Here is an 18623-nt window from a genome sequence, read left to right as displayed (position 1 = left end):
GACAAACCTGCCTCCTGTCTTTTGTGCCCGTACACGTAATTTCCTTCTGCCAAGCCCATATCTGCTTTGGGTTACCAGGCCCCATGGAGAGAGGGTTACAGCTATCCTTTGAGGAAAGTGAGGAGTGATGGATATGGCCTGCTTGGCTGCTGAGAAATGCCATCCTAGACCCTGTACGGTGGACCCCCGGCCTCCAGCCCGCTCCTACTGGGAGGGGGGTTATGAACTCTAGGAGAAACCCAGGGGATGGAGAGAAGCTGAAAACATCACTGGCTGCCCACCAGACCTGGGATGCTGAGCTGGAAGGGTATCCCCAGCTTTCTTCCCGCTTGGGGGAGAACAACCCAGAATCATGGGATTGTAGATTTACAGCTGGAAGCCACCGCTATCTAATCTAACCTGCTCATGTTACAAAGGAGGAAACTGAGGCTCAGAGAGAGAAGGGAATTGCCCAGGGTCCCAGAGCTAGTGAATATCAGAGACTAGGCTTGAAACTGGATTCCTTGGTTCCACGGTCATCACTCAATCCAGTGTGCCACACTGCCTCTCAGTAGACCTAGGCATACCATGTGAATACTGTCTAGAATAGACAACCTATTGTATGAATTCCAATGAGGTAACTGATGGGCAAAGTGCTTTAGAAAGCCCAGTGCTCTAAAAGGAGTAGGAGGAACTATTATTAAGGGTATAATACGCACATTTATTCTGTGTCTCCATTTCCCAGCTGCCATTTTCATTTTTCCCAAAGGGATTCCACCCTATTCTTTCTGTTTTCTGAATAGCAAGCTTTTTTTCCCCCTGAAGGAGATCAGTTTCCATTGCCTGGCTCAGTTTTCTCATCATTCTATGCCTTGGAACAGAACATACCACTGTGTCCTTTTCCCATCCATGAAGGCCCTGTAGCCTGGCCGGCCTCTTGGGGTGGGGGTTTCCATGACCACTTGGCAATAATCTCCTGCCTGCTTAGACAGTTTGTGTCTTACCAGTAGGAAGTTCCTTCCTGTGGATCTGTCCCTTGGGTGTGCCAGCTGGGAATTTCCAGATGGGGCTTTGTCCAAAATAAAAAAAAAAAAGCCAGCCTTGGCTTCCACTGTAACTTTGGGAGCTATCAAGTTGGTGGTAGTCCACTGGCACGGCTGGCAAACTGCCATCCAAGAGTTTTTCCGTTTTTCCCAGAGTTTCTACAACTACTATTGAAGTGGTGAGCTCCCTGTCACTGGAGATGTTCAAGCAGAACCTGTGTGATCATTTACTGAGAACATCTCCAGATTCTTCCAAGGTTCTGTTCATGAACATTTTACCATTCCTTCTAGCTGTTACTGCGATCACCCACAAATTATCACATGTATATTTATGTTTTGTGGCAGCTGAATGGTGCGGTGGATACATCACTGGGCCTGGAGTCAGGAAGACTCATCCTCCTGAGTTCAAATCCAGTCTCAGACATTTACTAGCTGTGTAATCCTGGACAAGTCACTTAACCTTGTATGCCTCAGTTTCCTCATCTGTAAAATGAGCTAGAGAAGGAAATGGCAAACCATTCCAGTGTCTCTGCCAAGAAAATCTCATGAAGCATTGGACAGGACTGAAAAATGACTGGAATATTATATTTACATACTGTGGAATGTCTTTGGGATGAATGAAAATGGCAGTTGGGAAGTGTTGACCCAGAGTAAATATGTGTATTACTCTAATCATAATAATCCTCTTGGCTCATTTTAGAGCTTCAGCCTTACCAACACACTTTCCCCGTCCATTCTTATCTCAATAAGACCAGACACATTTGTTCTCATGGAAAGCCTTTCTATTGCAGACCTATGTCCAGTGAGAGGCAGGAGTGGATTGAGTGCTGGATTTGGATCCACGTGTCTGTGTGTGACTTTTACTAGCTGTGTGACTATGGGCCAGTCCCATAACATCTCAGATTTTTAAATTCTTCCTCTGTAGAACAGGGATGATAATACCTGCAGGTAGTATGGTTGTGAGATCAAATGGGACCAGGTCGCTGAAGCGCTTTGCAAACCTTACGGCATGATATAAATGTCAGCTATGGTGATTATTGTAATTATTATTAGACTATAGCTGGTGTAGTCTAAACACCTCTGGAGGTGGACAGGAGACAGTGTTGAGAAGCGTGACCCATGGCAGCAAAGAAGAGAGTCAGCTATGAATTCAATAAGGAATTAGACATGGTAGTCAAAGATCTGTCTATGGAGAGATGCAAGTCTGGTGAGGGCTGCTGAGTGACCCCCTCAGCAAAAACTCAGCATCCAGAATGAGGACACCCACAAAAAGAGAAAGGACATTGGAGCCCTGAGCAGTCAGAGGTGTGAGTTGCCATGTTCCTTTTTCTCAGTGTACACTATGCACTTGTCTACTCTTCCTTCCACTGATGTGTGTCTTTGTGGGAGAGCATGCTCCAGGTTTACCAGAGGAATGTTTTGTAGTTGTTATTCTTACTATGACATCTCAGTAAATACATTTGCTTGGAGCTAATGATATCTGCTGGCTGACTATTAAAGATAAGTATACCAGTGGGGCTCATGAGCTGTAATTTTAGGAGCTCAAATCTGCAACCTTTAAATGCTTAATTGAGGAGGTATCCCTGAGGGTTGTGACATCTACAATATAATAGGGCTGAATTAGGTGGATTCTCATGTACCTTTTAATCCTAAAGTTAAATGCTCTGTTTCTAGAACATTAGAGAGGGGTTTTCGGTTTTGTGCTGAAGTTAATGAGTCTCTGTTGTTATATCTGGAATCAGCCTTATTTGTTTGTTTGTTTGCTAGCTTTGTTTTTATTGATTCACTCATTTATTTATAAATACACAGTAGTCTGAAGGGAGGATTTTTCAGGCCACTGCTGTCCCAAGAATTCTGAGAGACTGGCATGAACAAGCAGCTAATAGACGATGAAATATATGCTGTAACAATCCTCTCCTTGCTTCCCTTGACATGATTCTGGGAATAACTATGGTTCTTACAGTCTCTATTTCTTATATAGCATGAACTAAAACTCTCTACTAAAGGAAGTGGTGACCATTTTGTTGTGTCCTGATAAGGTTTATGGGCCTCCTTCACAATAGTATTTGCTGCGAAAAGCTATGTTCCTAATTGGAGGAAATGTTAAAATTCAGTTAAAGGTTAGTAAAAGGAAAGATGTCTTTTTCCCTTCCAAGTTCACAGATGCCTGGAAATCCATCCGTAGTCCCCTTGGGAGACCATGGACCTCAGATTAAAACCCCCTGCTCTGAGGGGTTATTTTGGGTTAAATACCTGTGTGTGGGCATTTTACAGAACAGAAGCCAACAAGTTATCCGGAGGACCTTCTGGATATTTACAGAACCAGGTGTCCTAATAATGATTATAGTAGGTAACATTTATGTAGCACCTATTACATGCCAGGCACTGTATCTCATTTAGTCCTCGCAAAAGCCATTCTGCTAAGTAGGTGCTATTATTATCCCCATTTTACAGATGAGGAAACTGAGGCAGAGAGAAATTAAGTGACTTGTCCACAGCCACACAGTGTGTGAGGCTAGATTTGAACTCAGGCCTTCCTGACTCCAGGCCCCGAGCTCTCTGCACTGTGGCACCTCCTAGCTGCCTCAGCTGTGCCATTTTAATGGCTGCATCTTTTTTGAACAACTACAGGTTTTGCTTTTTGAATGGATCCATTGTAGAACAGCCTACTTTAGTCAGTCAAATGGCAGTCTCCCCTCCCTTGCTCCTGCACCTCTGAGGTCTATGCTTCTGCCTCCTTCAGTCCTCAGATATCAACCTCACGGGGCAGGGCAGTGTCACTTCGGCAGCTCAGTGGGGCAGAGGATGAAGCTGAGCACCAGAGGCCCTAAAGGGTGGGCCACGGTGGGCAAAAGCAGGGTGGGAATGCAGCATCTCCTCTGTGCCCTCTGGGATGCAGGGGACAGGCCCAGAGACCTGGGAGAAACGAGGGGTGAGCCTGGAGCCTCTTTGTTATCTAGAGAAAAAGGGAAGAAATCAGGGTTAGCCCAGAAGGGGAGGCCTCAATCCTCCTGTCCGTTACACATGGAAACTTTTCTTAGACTTCTCTCTGTTAGGTGATCCCAATGTTTGATAGCCTGGGTTCCCCCTCTACCTGCTCCAGACAGTGACTGTCCCTGGAAGCAAGACCAGGGCAAGGCACAGGCAAGCATCCAGGGCATGAGGGACACTTTAACCTAGAACTGATAATTATCAGACCTGACATTCTATGGTCTGTGTTCTAAGGTCCCTCCCAGCCCTGACATCCCCTGTTCTAAGACCTCTTCCAGCCCTGACATCCCCTGTTCTAAGGCTCCTCCCAGCTCTGATATTTCATGTTCTCAGGCCCGCAACTCTGACATCCCCTGTTCTGAGGCCCCTCTGAGCTCTCAGGTTCTCTGCTTCTATGATTAGCAGTAGTTTCTTCATCCTTCTGTCTATTTTTCTCCCTCTGCCCACCCCCACCCCCCTGCTTCTCCTCCTACGTTTTTCTCCACCCTCTTTTTTCTTTATCCTCTCATCCCTGATTGTCTAAACAGGTTTCTTTCCCCTATTCTGCGTTTCCCTGCTTTCTTTTCCTGAGTTTTCTCCTTTCTTTCTCCTCCGTTTCCCTGCTCAGACTTCTGGGAGGAGCCCACTTGTTCTTTGAACAATCTGTCTTTCTTCCTCCATAAATGTTTTTTGGACATGCCCCAGCACTTTGGCATCTTGAAAGGGAGCAGGCCTCCCTCCCTTTGGAAGCTTCTTCTTATCACATTTTTAATTTCTTCCTGTTTGAACAGGAATTTGCTCTTCTCCCGTGTTCTGCTGCCAAGTCTGCCTGCGTGGGAGAAAATAATTTCAGCTCTTTCCATGGCATGATCAGAAGAGAAGAGGCGGTATCTTTCATTGTGCGTTTCACAATCTCTATTCTTCCTCTCACAAAAATCCTATCGTCTCTATTGTCCCACTTCCCTTTATCAAAGTCTTTCCCAAAGTTCTCTCATATATGCCTAAACAAATATCCTCTAATCCTTTATTGTCATGGACTGCTTCTGAGTACTTGGCCTCAGCCGTCCCTCTTTGGTATTGTCAGGTGTAGGTGAAATCCTCTGCCCCGGTCCAATACTAATAACTCAGATTTTGAGATCACCTTAGAGCCTGCAAAGTTCACAACAAACCGGTGCATTAGAGAGTGTAAGGATTATCATCCTCCTTTTACAGATGGGGAAACTGAGGCTCGGAGTGGTTTGATGACTTGGCCACGGTCTCACAGTGGAGGAACCAGGATTCAAATTCAAATCCCTTGACTCCAAGTCTCACACACCGCCTGCTACGTCACACTGCCCTCAACTTTGCCCTTCTTAGTTTATGCAGGTGTAAAAGTAGGCACTCCCATCCATAGGAGCAAATGTTTTTGATTGGCACTAAGAAGCAGAAAGGCAGGGATGTAAAGGAAAGGCAAATCGCATGTGCCACCACAAAAGGAAATATAGTTCAGGTGCCTCCTGGTAGGTTGGGCTGGAGCTGCTCAGGATGTATTTCCTGTGCATGCCACCAGATGGTGCTCCGAGTATATGTTGCTCCAGCTCCCTTTTTGGGTGAAGGTGTGAACAGGATCTAAGTTGCTCGAAGCCCTGAACTCCCTTTTAGTACCCCTGCATGTAAGTGCGTGAAACTTCCCTGGGTCCCCATCAGGAATTCACCATTGCCAGCTGCTCACGAGAGCTGATGGTTAAGTTTTCAATGTGAGCATTTACACTTCAGAAATTGGTAAATACTACAAATCAGGGCTTGATTTATTGTTTTGTTGATTGTCTAGACTTAATAAAGATATGAAGAAAATGTTAATAATGCGGATTAAACTTATAAGTATTTATAAATAAGCATGGGTTTTTTTATCTCCTCCAAAGAGCTGGTTGTTGAACATTTAGCAGCAAATCCATAGTCCCTATGCTTTCTAGCTTCTATTTTGGTGTTCTAGCTTGGATTTGTTCTAGTATAGTTTAAGAGTCTGCATACATTCCCCAAAATAATCACTGATTTATCAAATAATCCAGCCCTCATCCCATTTTCCAGTTTTTACAGAGTTATTATGTTAGAGCTGGAAAGGATCTTGGGGACATTTTTTCATGACATGAAAGTTATCTCTTCCACACAGGGGTTTGGAGCATGACACTCCCACACTCTAGAAAACCCATGTAAAATTGTTTTGGCCTTCCCTTCATACCAGAGAAGAAGTCTGATTTTTTTCTTTTTCTTTTATGGGGTGTTTACAGTATCTTATTGTAAAATTTGGATTGATATTATACAATACTATACATATGTCTTACATTTCTAAACTTTTTCTATGTTATCTGTGGCTTCTGCAAAACTCCTCTAAAATTTCCATTTAATTTCTTTTGCTGATCCACAGCATATCAAAACTGTGATGGAGAAATGTGGAAGGGATAACTATATTCACTTATGTATAAACAAGAGGAGGGGTGGTCATTATGGAATTATAATTGGGAAATATAACAAAATAAATAAAAATACATTAGAACATAGTTCATGTTAATGTGTGGTTTTCCAAGTTGAGATGCCACCAACAGGGATCTTTATGCATGCTTTAATGGCCCCAGTTTCTATTTGAGTTTGACACAAGTAAACTAGAATACATCCACTGGATGCAACTAAAAATGAAAGGTACAACATTAAAACTCCAGAGGATCTGATCCAATTGCCCCTGGTAAGGTTTATATCTTTGACTCCTCCCATTCTATCTTCTATGCCTGGTTCTCACTTGAACAACTCAAATGATTGAGTACTGCTTCCCAAATGTCAAGGGGGAAGGATGGGGTAGAGAAGGGAACAGGAATTTATTAAATACCTGCTATGTGCCAGACACAGTGCTTTACAAATACTATCTGATTTGGGGGAGGGGGGGGAGAGAGAGAAAATTCTTTCCCTGCCATCCTGCTCTTGGAGTGACTGCCTCTGAAATTTTTTTCAGGGGTCCTTCAGTGTCTTAGGTAGCTGCTAGAGAAAACCATGCTGATTATCTGATGAGTTGGTCACTGGAGGGTCCCCAGTGAAGGAAGCATGGTCCTGATGTCTCTCAAGGTTGTCTCCAGGCCAGGGAAGGGCTCCCTAGCCAAGCTGAGAGATGGATCACCCCCAAGTTGGAACCCTAACCCTAAGCACAAACTCCCCAGGAGCTCTCAATCCCTTGCACCTCTGTTTCTGTTTTGTTTTTAGCACTTTTCCAGTCAAGCATGGGAAACTCTCTGTTCTTCTTTGTCCTGCTGCAGCACAACATTAGAATAATCTTGGACCATTTCTTTTATGTCAGATAGACTGAGGCAATTTATTTCTACCTTCCAGATATTCTGCAGAGGAAAATAAAAACAATTTAATGGGAATGGTTCTGTATTCCTTAAGTAACTTTTCTCTTTCAATTTTTAGGGATGCAGCGGCTGGTTCATTCACAGTTCTGATCTTTTCCATTTTTTCACTTACATCCATGATCATATATCTTCCCAGCTCAGAGTTCAAATGCTCAATACTTCCCTATACTCAAATAATTCCTTATAGAATTTCAGAGTTGGAAGGGATAATTAAGTCCAAACTATACTCAAAAGGAATCTCCAACATAACACCAGACAAGTAGTCAACTAGCCTCTACTCAGAGACCTCCAATGAAGGCGATCTCATACCTCCCAACTCTGCCCATTCCCTTATGGGATTGGCTCTCATTATTAGGAAGTTTGTCCTGACATCAAGCCTAAATCACTTCCATAACTCCACACCTGATTAGCTGTTTTCATCAGTCCTCACAGCACACTGCTACACACACCTTCATCATTCATGGCCACCCACCACAACACCGCCCAAGCCCTAGGATGACTCCAGCCCAAGCTCCACTCACCCTGTGGCCCACATCCACTCTGTCACCATGTTGATTCTCCCTTTGTGACATCTCTTGTCCCTTCTCTCCCTGGATTCCCATTCATATTCAAGCCCTCATAGCCTCATACCTGGACTATTGCCTGCCTGCCTGTCTTACATCCCTCCTCATTCCAGTCTATCCTCCACTCCAGGTATCTTCCTAAAGCTGATATCTGACCACATCCACCACCCACCCTCCCCTACCTTCTTGCCTCTTACTCTGCAATTTTCCAACTCTGCACTTTTTCACCAGCTGTCCTCCATGTCTCCAATTTTCTGCCTTCTCATTTCCACCTCCAGGCTTCCTTTGAGCCTCATCTAAAACCCACTTCCTATAAGAAGCATTTCCTAGACCTCTCTAATGTTAGCGCCTTCCTTCTGAGGTTATCTCCAGTTTATCTTGTAGTATTTTCTTGGTATATAGCTGTGTTGTCTTGTGAGCTCCCTGAGGGCAGGGATGGTCTTTGCCTTTTTTTTTTTTTTTTTTTTTTTGGTATCCCCAACACTGGCACATAGTAGGTGCTTCATAAATAAATGCTTGTTGACTTGATTAACTCTGTCTCTTGGCCAGCCAACGATCCCCTCCCCAACCCACTGCTCCCGGTTCTTCCCTCTAGAATGAAGTAGCTCCTCTCATACTTGTAGACAACTGTCATGTACTCCCTGAGTCTTCCCTTCTCTCTAGTTCCTTCACATGGTCTTCCCAAGACATGAAACCCAGGCCTTTCACCATCCTGGTTGCTTTCCGTGTTAAACATGTGCCCCTGTTGTGGGATGGGCCCAAACCCCAGCCCTTTCTTTGTACATCATATTTTACCCTCTTGATATTTGGTTTTGTTTCTTGTACCAAGATGACATCTAGTCTCTTTCCTCTTAGACGCCAGGCCCATTGAGAAGCCTCTCAGCCTGCTGGGTTCTTCTGCTATGGTGGTTTGTGTTCTCTCCAAAGCCAAGAGATTTCTTGGGCTGCCCAAGTCTTGGGGGTTGCCCTCAGAGGAATCTCAAGTTCAAGAATTTGGAGATTTAGTCTTCCAGTGAGAAGAGAGTTCCTAAAAAATGTACTTCTTGGAGGAAGGAGACCACCCATGTGGCCCCTGTAGCTGGAGAGTCAGTAAAGGATTAAAGCCATGAATGGAAGATCAGAAGACCTGTCCTTGTCTTGCTGCTGATGGGCCTATGGGAGCCCCAGACTATGTTTACCTTCTGTGGGGGTGCCCAAGCCAAAGGGTGGCACTAAAAGGCTGGAAAAGATTCTGTAGGACTCTGTGGGAGAGGGATTTCATAGGAATGTCAAAGTATTGCCCTGCTGGTAACCCCAAATTTAGTTCCCTTCTGAAGAGAACTCATGGGCTATTGTGAGTGTCTTATGGTTTTTTGGTATCTATTTATGGGCTCCTACTTTTTCTGTGGAGGGAAAGACAGGCTGTCCTCTTCTGGGCATGCATTTGTTACCTAAGTGCTTGTATAGGAACTGGGGACCTTATTTTCCATATTTATGGACTCCTAGACATGAGTTATAAACAAACCAGCTTCAGATATTTTCCAGAGTCAAATTTGGATGGGAACAATAACAAATGAAAGAAAATCGATCTTTTACAGTCATTCCCTCAAGCCTCAATCTAATTTCTAGGAGCCCTAAGCAAAGTGCTTAGCACAGTGCCTGGCATGTTAGTAGGTACCATACAAATGCTTATTTTCTCCTTCCCTGGGCCATGTGTTACAGAGATAATGGGAACAGTCTGTGAAGCGGATAGAGTGCTCCTGGGTTTGAATCCTACCTGTTAGACTTCTCAGCTAAGTCATCTCATGCCCATTTTTCTCATCTGTAAAATGGATACCACAATCCCGCTGTCCCTCCCTCATAGACTCGTTGTGGCACGCTGACTTTGAAGCTGAGTGATTAATTAGTATGATGGGCTGGACAGTGCTTTGAAATTCACCCATCAGGCAAACTAGGGTTTTCAGGGGCCTTCAGAGAATGGAGGGGTGCAGCTGCACGTTTCCAAGCCGGTCTCCAGGCTGTGAGTCAGTGTGGCCTCCGTCCCCAGCGTCACCAGCATCGCCCTCACGACAGCCTCCCTGGGGCCCTGGCGGAAACCCGGTCCCACAGGCTCCAGCTGGAGACCAGAACCAGAGACTTTCAGCTTCTAAGCAAATGTTGCCGGTTCCCGAGCCTGAGACATTCCACACCCCCTGCCTACCCCCGATCAGCGCCTCTTTCAGGACAGGGAAAACAATCCCCCCCATGGGGACTGGACCCAGACATGGAGAAACAAAAGCAGCCAGTTCCATGAGTCACGGGTCACTCAGAAGCTGCAATCTCCCAAACACGCATGGTCCTGGCGGGGGAGATCATGTGACTTCCAGGCCGGGAGACAAGGTCACTCTTGTCCGGCTCTTTTCTCTCGACAGGAAGAGGGGCCTTTGAATCCTTGACAAACAATGGAGCCGGAGCTGCCCCTGGGAGCGGCTCCCTGATGGGGAAGGCTTGGCACCTCGGGCACCTCGGAGGCTTGGGTGGATGTCCACAGTCAGGGTTAACAACCTCTGAGCTCTTTCATCTGCTGTAGGACGATGAAGCCGGGAGGGGCCTTGGAGACCAGCGAGCCCACTCCTCATTTTTACAGGGGGATCGGAGGCAACCATCCCTCACCCTGGTCTCTTCTAATCCAAAGTTGGTTTTTGGACACATAATAAATAGCCTGAGAAGCCATCTAGCCGTATGCTGTTATCCACAGGGTTCGTGTGATTGAGTCATTTTTCAGTCGTGTCGGACTCTCTGTGACCCCATTTGGGGTTTTCTTGGCAGAGATACCAGAGTGGTTTGCCGTCTCCTTCTCTAGCTCATTTTACAGATGAGGAAACTGAAGCAGACAGGGTTAATTGACTTGGCCAGGGTCTCCCAGCTAGGAAGTGTCCGAGGCCAGATTTGAACTCAGGAAGATGGATCTCCTTGACTCCAGGCCCGGTGCTCTATCCACTGTACTTTGTGCCCTGGATAAGACAAATCACTAGATAAGGACACCCCACTCCTCTCCCATTCTCCCTGGCTTGGAGAGGGAACTGAAGGCCAGAGCTTTACAAAAGTACTTGTCCCTGGGGAGGGCGGGGGAAGTGTTGGGAAAAGCCAGAGACAGAGGAGATGAAGCGATCTAGAAGATGAGGAATAACCCCAAAAGGATGACTTCAAGGGAATCAGGTCACCTGCTCTGGGGCACCTGAGATGAAATGGGGCTCCAGAGGGATGGACGGCCTGGCCCAGTTCTTTCCTTGAATTGTTCTCACTGGGTATAGACACTTCTCTGAGGAAGAGACCCAGGGCCTCCCCCCAAGGGCACGGGTCTTCCAGTAGAAGGGGGGCAGATAATGGGACCTTAGGGGTGAGCAGCATGATCACCCCTTCAGGTCTGTGTAAGACCCCTGCCTGAGATGGTGCCGCACCTGCCTGGTTCCCATTCCTCCTCACTGCCCACTGCACACATAGCTGGACTCGAGTCCTGCCCTTGGTGGGTACTAGGGAAATGTCTGAGTTAGTGAGGGTCTCCCGCAAAGGAGGCTGGGATTGGACCTCGAGGAGCTGGCGCTGGGGTTTCTTCAGAAGAGCAGGTGGAAAACAGAGCCTGAATCCCAAGTCCTATTCTCCCCCATTTCTGGGAACCCCAGCAAGCTACTCTCATCCTCACCTTCTACCGACCAAAGAACCTGGTTTACGTCGCTGAGATGGTGCAGTTTAGAATTCTTTGCTACATCAGGGGCAATCGTCTAACTTTAGAAAGTCAGTTGGCAAAATGTAAAACTCAGCCAGGGACCCAGACTGCCAGGGCACTGCCTGGTGGGCGCCCCAGGAGAGATGGCATCACAGAGCTGGAGGATGGACAGGATGACTTTAGGGGCTGGACATCCTCTTCAACAAAGAACAGTCCAGTCTTTGAAGACTTATGGGGATGGGGAACCCACTACCTCCTGAGGCAATCCATTTCACTTAGCGATAGCTCTCTAATGTTCCTCCTACTTTTGACATCCCCCAGTCTAAGGCCTCTCCCAGCTCTGACCTTCCCTGTTCTAAGGTCCCTCCCAGCCCTGATCTTCCCTGTTCTAAGGTCCCTCCCAGCCCTGATATCCTCTGTTCTAAGCTCCCTCCCAGCCCTGACATTCCCTGTTCTAAGCTCCCTCCCAGATCTGACATCTCCTGTTCTAAGGCCCCTCCCAGCCCTGATATTTCCCTGTTCTAAGCTCCCTCCCGGTCCTGACGTCCCCTGTTCTAAGGCTCCTCACAGCGCTGACATTCTGTGTTCAAGCTAAGAAGCTTTCCCTAAACTATCCTCTCTGAAACACCTCCTTTCGCCCGCCTCCACCCTGGGACCAGCAGAAAAAATCTCCTCTTCTTCATATGTGGAAGACAATGGTCAGGTACCTTCCCCTCCCCACCCCCTGGCCCCCAGGTCTTCTCTCTTCCGGACCAAACGTCAGAGCGAACATGGACCCTTCGTGTGTCTGCAGATCACAAGTCCAAAGCAGCGTGGAGATGGGCAGGTTCAGAGGTGGGTTTCCCTTAAATTACAACCCCCCTTCCCCGTTATGCAGATTATGTTAAATGAGGGAATCTTGTATCATAATTTTGCTGTTGCCAATTGCTTGAAGCCTGGGAGCCAACGTCTCGGAAATGTCAGGAGCCGTCTGTCCTGGCGCTTTGCCTTCAGTGTGGAAGCTGATGTGGGTGCTGAGGGGACCCGGTAACGCCTTTTGGTCACCAAGTGTTCACTGTTCTACATCAGAGACCAGATGCCTCTGGGTTCACCCCTTTAGGTCAATGAGCAGTCAGGGTTCCAATCCTAGCTCTGGTCCCTTAGAGCTACGAGGGATCACAAGCGGTCTCTAGTCCTCTCCTCATTTTAAACAGGAGGAAAATCATGACTTGCCCAGAGTCAACAAGCGATACTAAGTGGCAGAGGCTGGATTTGAACTCAGGTCCTTTGAATCCAAATTTAACTTTCTTTGCGCTCTCCTCCTTTGCCCTTCCTACTCACTGACTATGGGAATTTCTAAAGGGAGAAGGCATTGTTAGTTGTCAACAGTCTTGCATATGGTAGGCACTTAATAAATGCTTGTTGACTGACTAGAACCATAGACCTGGAATGCAGGGTGCGCTTGGACCTTACATAACTCACATTTTAGAGGGAAACTGAAGGTAAGACAGGGTGAGTGACCGGCCCAAGGACACTCCGTGAGACGCACACACCTGGGCTAGAGCTCAGCCCAAACCTTGAATGTCTCTTTTACATGATGTCTCCCAGTGATTCTGCTTCTCTTTCTAGCCCCAGCACTTGGCAAGAGCATCTGGCATACCCTAAGTGCCTAATAAAAGCTCGTTGGTGGACTGACTCCCAGTCTACTTTCTACTCTATAAACCTACATTAATGTCCGATGCCATCAGATGCCTTCAGCCTAAATCCTGTGTTTGGACACAGCACTAATGTCTGAATCATCTCTACATTAGGAAAGACCCTAGAATAAGCCATGGCCCAGTGTTTAGGCCAACTCCCATGTCCTCTCCTTTCCCAGAGGCCTCTGGGGATGGTGGCATCCTGGGGGAAATGAAAATGTTTGGTAACACCAGTTGGTTTACAACAGTGAGAAAATTTATTTTCTCCAGACAGTAAAATAACATTTCTTTCTCTCTTTTCCGTAAAGTTAAGTACTGGAACATTCCATTTTCTTAAATAACAAAATTCCTAAAAATATATATTAAATTGTATACAGTGTGTCACACTTCATCTTCTATCTTAAAATCCATGATGTTTCTATTTTATTCCCAAAGTTGCACATTAAGAGCGTATTTACAAATCAAGCTTTGTCTTCCAAAGATAAAAATCCAGACAGAGGAGAGACGCAGAACGTTCTCCGCCAGAGTGCGTGAATGCCACAGGCGGCTTCTCTCTGGAGGCAGGGAGAGGGGCCCCCATTTCAGCCTTCAAACAGGCTCCTCCCGTGGACGCCAAGGTCCAATGCTTCTCTCTCCCGGCTCTCGGTGGGGGAGGCCATTCTGCCGGGCGGGTGGATGGCCTGAGAGGGGGTCACTTGAGGGGCCTGCGCTCTGATGGGAGAGGGGAGGGATGAAGGGAAGGAAGGTGAGTGGGGTATTAGACGCCAGGCCAGAGAGGCCCCAGCCGAGATCTGCCAAGGGGTCTAACCACAAGGAAGCAGTGCCATCACATGCCCAAGGGAATGAGGAAAGCAGATGCACCAGAGGATATGACCCAACCTGAATCCAACAGTGGATGCCAGTGATGAATGTGCGTGCACGTGCCGTCCAGACTCACTGAGGGGTTGGCACGGACAGGGAGAGCGGCCCTCGGACCCCGTCCCCATAAGTGCTTTTCATGACTAAGTGCAAACATCCCAGAGTCTACACCCGCAGACCCTGGCTCACCACAACACAACCCCATGGAAACTGAGGCCCCTGAAGGGCAGATGGACCGAGCTTTAGAGCTGGAAAGGCCTTGAGAGATCGTGCTCACAGATGAGGAGACTGAGGCCTGGGGAGGGGAAGAGGGTGGCAGGGCCTCGAGGTTCGGCCCCCACTGCCTGGCAGGAGCCCTAGGAAACCCAGCAGGGCCCCTCTGCCTCAGGGGCTCCGACCCACTCAGGATTAACCACAGTCAGGCTGTCTGTCCGTCCCCCTTACTTATCACAGGAGAACTTCCCAGGGAGGTCCTGAACCATCTACCCAAACGTACAGGGAACTGTGCCCTCCCCCCAGACAGGGAAAGGGCTCTCCGAGGAAGCGGCCCCCCCAGGTGCTGGACCTGCTGGGAGGCTGGTGGCCTGGGGCAGCGAGCGCCTCATCTTCCAGAAGAGCGCACCCACCCCTTCCTCCCTGAGAAGGCCCTCAGAAGCTCCTCTCCCGTGCCTTGAGTTTTAAGTCTCTTGTTTGACTGCATGGTCACCCCGGCTTGCTCTGGAAAAGGATGAGCCTTTGGGCCTGGGCTTCTCCTCCTCTCTCAGATGTTTTCTTGGTGTCTGGTACCCGCCCGCCCCGCTCCCTCCCCAGCCGGGTATTTGTTTTCTTGGGGGCTCTCTAGGGGAAGTACCCAGGGGAATCTGGCATTGACCGGCTCATTCCAGAACCCCGGTGGCAGACAGAGAGGGCTGGCCAGCGTGGGTCCTAGGTGGCCACTCTGGGCTTTTGGCCTCATCTCCTGCATGCCTGTGTGGAGTAGGTGGGGTGTGGAAGACTTTCCTAAAGGCCAGCCTGACAGCCGCTCCTGTGCTGGGAGGAGACCTTGGCTGGACTTCAGGGCCCGGCGCCTCATGTGGGCCTATTCTCAGCCCGGGGCCCCTTGGCCGCACACACCTGTCCTGAGTGTTTGTAAGCAGATCCCAGGAGCACTAAGAATAGCCTGGTGGGGTGGCCCTGCTAGCAAAGACCCCCAGCTAAGGACACGGCCCCCGGAGCCAGACTGAGACGCCGGCTCCTCTCGGTCACATCCTAATGGGCCCTTAAAGCAAAGCTGCGGCCACATTTCTCCACCTCCCTTCACACGTGAGGGTCTGGCTTGTGTGTCTTCAGCCCTTCCTCTTCCTTCGTCCTTGCCCCCGACTCAGGTTACCAGCCGCCGCCCCCCACAGCAGACGGAACCCAGCTGTTCTTCCACGCCCTCTGCAGAGCTGGGACAGGCCTCGCCAGGGAGTGGCTCAGGGACTTTGGGGAGGTATGCACAGAACTTAAAATACCGTGTGTGTGAAGTCAGAATAGAGCCCAGCACAAAGGCCCCTCCTCAGACAGATGGCACCGGCCAGACACCCACACAAAGCCCAGGGGGCCCTTCGGGAGGGGAGCTGCTCTGCTTTCAGCTGTTGTGGACACAGGGGCTGCTCTTAAATGGCCTTGGAATTTCTAAAATAGCGACAGCCATCAGTCCCCAGCCCAGGGCAGCTGGGGCTCAGTCCCGGGGCCTAGGGGCCATGAGCATCTGTCTCTCAGAGGCCCGTCTGTGCGTCTGTGCTGGTCACTTCTCTGGACTCCCAGCTTTGGTCTCCAGGTGGGGGGGATGTGGAGGGGAGGGGAGATGGCCACATTGTCCTTGGAGCAGGAAGCCCCTGAGGCCGGGCGACCCCTCCAGAGTCATTACAGCGTCTCAGGGGCCTCAGCCATGCCAATGCCTGTTTAGGGCATCATGGCGGAGTCAGATGGCCTTGGATCAGCTCCTGGGAATGCCTGCTCCTCGAGCCCACTCTACCAGACAGGCCACCTCATGGCGACAGCAGCCTAGGCCATCAGACCCACCTGATGCTGCCAGGGCTGGGGCAGGATCATCCACTCCAGGCCTCTGGGGAAGTGAGCCATCGTCAGCACTGTGTACAGAGGCAGACCAAGGAGGGCCCGCGGTGGCGGCCCTCAGACTGCCGAGATAGAAGGGACGCAGAGGACCAAGGACACGGCCAGGGAGGGGCACTGAGCCGGCCACGGCCTAACGCGACGTCTCGCTGTCTAGACCCAGACACGTGGCTAACCTTAGATTTGTTGAATCCAGGCTGGGCCAAGCCTGCATCCAGACTCTTACTGACTGGTAGGAGCTGGTGGCCAGACAAAGGGCCGGGTGGAAGGAGAGGGCCACCTCGCCGGCCTGGAGCCTCAGCTCCAGTCTGTGGCAGGGGTGGGGGTGGGGTGGGGCTGAGTGTGAGGGAGGCCCTGTGACCTGGCCGTGGCGGGGGCCCTGGCGCCAAGGACAAAGCCAGGGATGGGGTGTCGGCCAGGCCCAGCAGCCTGCTTAGTCACCCACGAGGGGGTTGCGGTCATCCTGTTGGCTCTGGCCTTTCAGTTTCTTCTTGAAGATGGAGACAGAGGTGGAGGGCTTGTAGAAGATGCTCCAGATCTCTCCCGGAGGCCCAGGCTGGTGGCAGTCCCTCAGCTCCCCGGGAGCAGCCGCGTGCTGAGCCCTGCAGAAGCACAAACACATGGGGTTTTCCTGGGCTTTTTCCCCACACGAGGCCTCTCTCTCAGGGTCACCGAGCCAGCGCCTCCCATCTTACAAATGGCTGAAGCCAAAGCCGGCCCAGCCCCTGGGGTGCCCCCCGAAGCTGCCTTGGCATGGTGTCCCAGGGAGCCGTGCAGAGGCAGGAGCAGACCAGCTCGGGCAGTGGGATGCCCTCCCAGGGCATGTTAAGTCATGACTTCTCGGCAGAGGGCTGGAGAGGGAGCTTGGTAAACATTAATTAAGGACATTCTTCCAGAGACAAATGAAAAGCCCGGAATGGAGAGGCTCCCAGAGGGAGGGAGCCCCGAATGACGGGCAGAGCTCAGGGTGGCTTCCGCAGTGGAGGAGACTGACTGTTTGAACAGGTGTTCGGCAGGGCCGTGGGACAGGAGAGCCTGGTGCTGGGGGGGTGGTGCTGGAAGTGGAAGGAGTGGCCGGGCGCTCTTCAGAAGGCACACCCAGCCCCAAACGGGCCTGGCACAGCTCTGGGTGCCCGGGGCTGTGAGAAGAGGAAACCCTTTTCCCAAAGAATTTGAGCTGAAGGCTCAGAGAAAACACCCTGAGCAGGAACTCGTAAACACAGCACTGAACAGCTGGAAAATGGGAGGTGAGGGACGAAAACCCAGCCCTTGGCTCCCGTGGCACGGCGGGCCGGGCTCAGGAGGGCAGCCGGGTGCTGGCGTCCACTCCCCAACTACCCACCTCAGCCTGTCGCCATCAGCCCCGAAGCGCGGCTGTTCGCTTCCTTTTTATCCTCGAATTGTTCCAATCTTGGGCAAATTCCTAGCCCTTCCTCCCATGAAACCTTAGCCTGGGACGGATCCTCCAAGCCTTGAGCGTGGCCTCTGGGGGTCTGCAGTCCCGCACGCCCCCTCCCGCACCAGCTGGGGACGTCCCACACTTACTTGAAGGTGACGTGCAGGAGGACCTTGGCTAGAATGGCTGTAACGGTGAGGATGAGCAGGGTCGCCAGGCCATACACCGTCCACCCTGCGGAAGGCAGAAAGCAGGGATTACCATTTGTTCTGTCTCCACGGGGAGAACCCCACCTCTCTAGTGGAGGTGAGGGGACAGGGCTCAGGAGAGCCTGGGCTCAGACCAGCTGCGGGACTCTGGACAAGCCCCCCCCAAGCCTCAGTTTCCCCCGCAGGCTTCACTTCTCAGGGTTGCTGTGTGGGGGTCAAATGAGCTAGTGCACATACAAACCCCCCCCCCCCCCCAGCCTCCGGGGCTAGAGGCAGGGCAGCTGCGGCGGGACATTTGACAGGCAATCCTCCTCAAATGTTCCGGGCTCTCCTTACAGAAGAGCTCTTGGGATCAGGGATCTTGAAACAGCTGTGGTCTGGGGGAGAGAATGGAGGCTGGGCATCCTGAATTGGGGGAGGGAGCAGGATTCTATCACCCTGCAAAGAATCAGAGAACATCTTAGGGGTCACCAAATTGACGTCTCTCATTTTACCAATGGGGAAACTGAGCCTACTATGTGCCAGGCACCGTGCTAGACGTTGCCTCGGAAGAGCCTACGATGCCAGTTCTGGGGCTGCAGAGGCACAAGCCTTCTGGTCACTAATGTCAGGAAGTACCCGGCAGTCCCCACAGACGAGGCCTGGAGAGACTCTGGGCGCTGACGGGGGAAGCCGGGACCAGGCCATGGGGCTCAGCCTTCAGAGGGTAGGAGCCAGGCCAAGGAGGCCGGCCCCATTCCAGGGGGGCCATCTGGGACACGCAGGGGCCA

At 50.2% G+C, this 18623-nt stretch overlaps 1 protein-coding gene across 1 annotated transcript in view; it reads right to left on the bottom strand.

Annotated features, from left to right (window-relative positions):
- Positions 1-13531: 13531 nt before the first annotated feature.
- Positions 13532-18623, bottom strand: part of KREMEN1 (kringle containing transmembrane protein 1) — a 50489-nt gene continuing 45397 nt past the window's right edge. The window contains exons 8-9 of the mRNA XM_027865203.1: positions 17794-17878; positions 13532-16850 (exon numbers count right to left, since the gene is read on the bottom strand). Coding sequence (XP_027721004.1) covers positions 16682-16850; positions 17794-17878 — 254 coding nt within the window. The 3' untranslated portion in view covers positions 13532-16681. The remainder of the gene's footprint in view (positions 16851-17793; positions 17879-18623) is intronic.

The sequence above is a fragment of the Vombatus ursinus genome, unplaced genomic scaffold (assembly GCF_900497805.2).
Source record: "Vombatus ursinus unplaced genomic scaffold, bare-nosed wombat genome assembly UNPS02001287.1, whole genome shotgun sequence".
NCBI classification, from domain to species: Eukaryota; Metazoa; Chordata; class Mammalia; order Diprotodontia; family Vombatidae; genus Vombatus; species Vombatus ursinus.
Note: the sequence above shows the minus strand (reverse complement) of the source record. Positions and strands in the feature narration are given on the sequence as shown.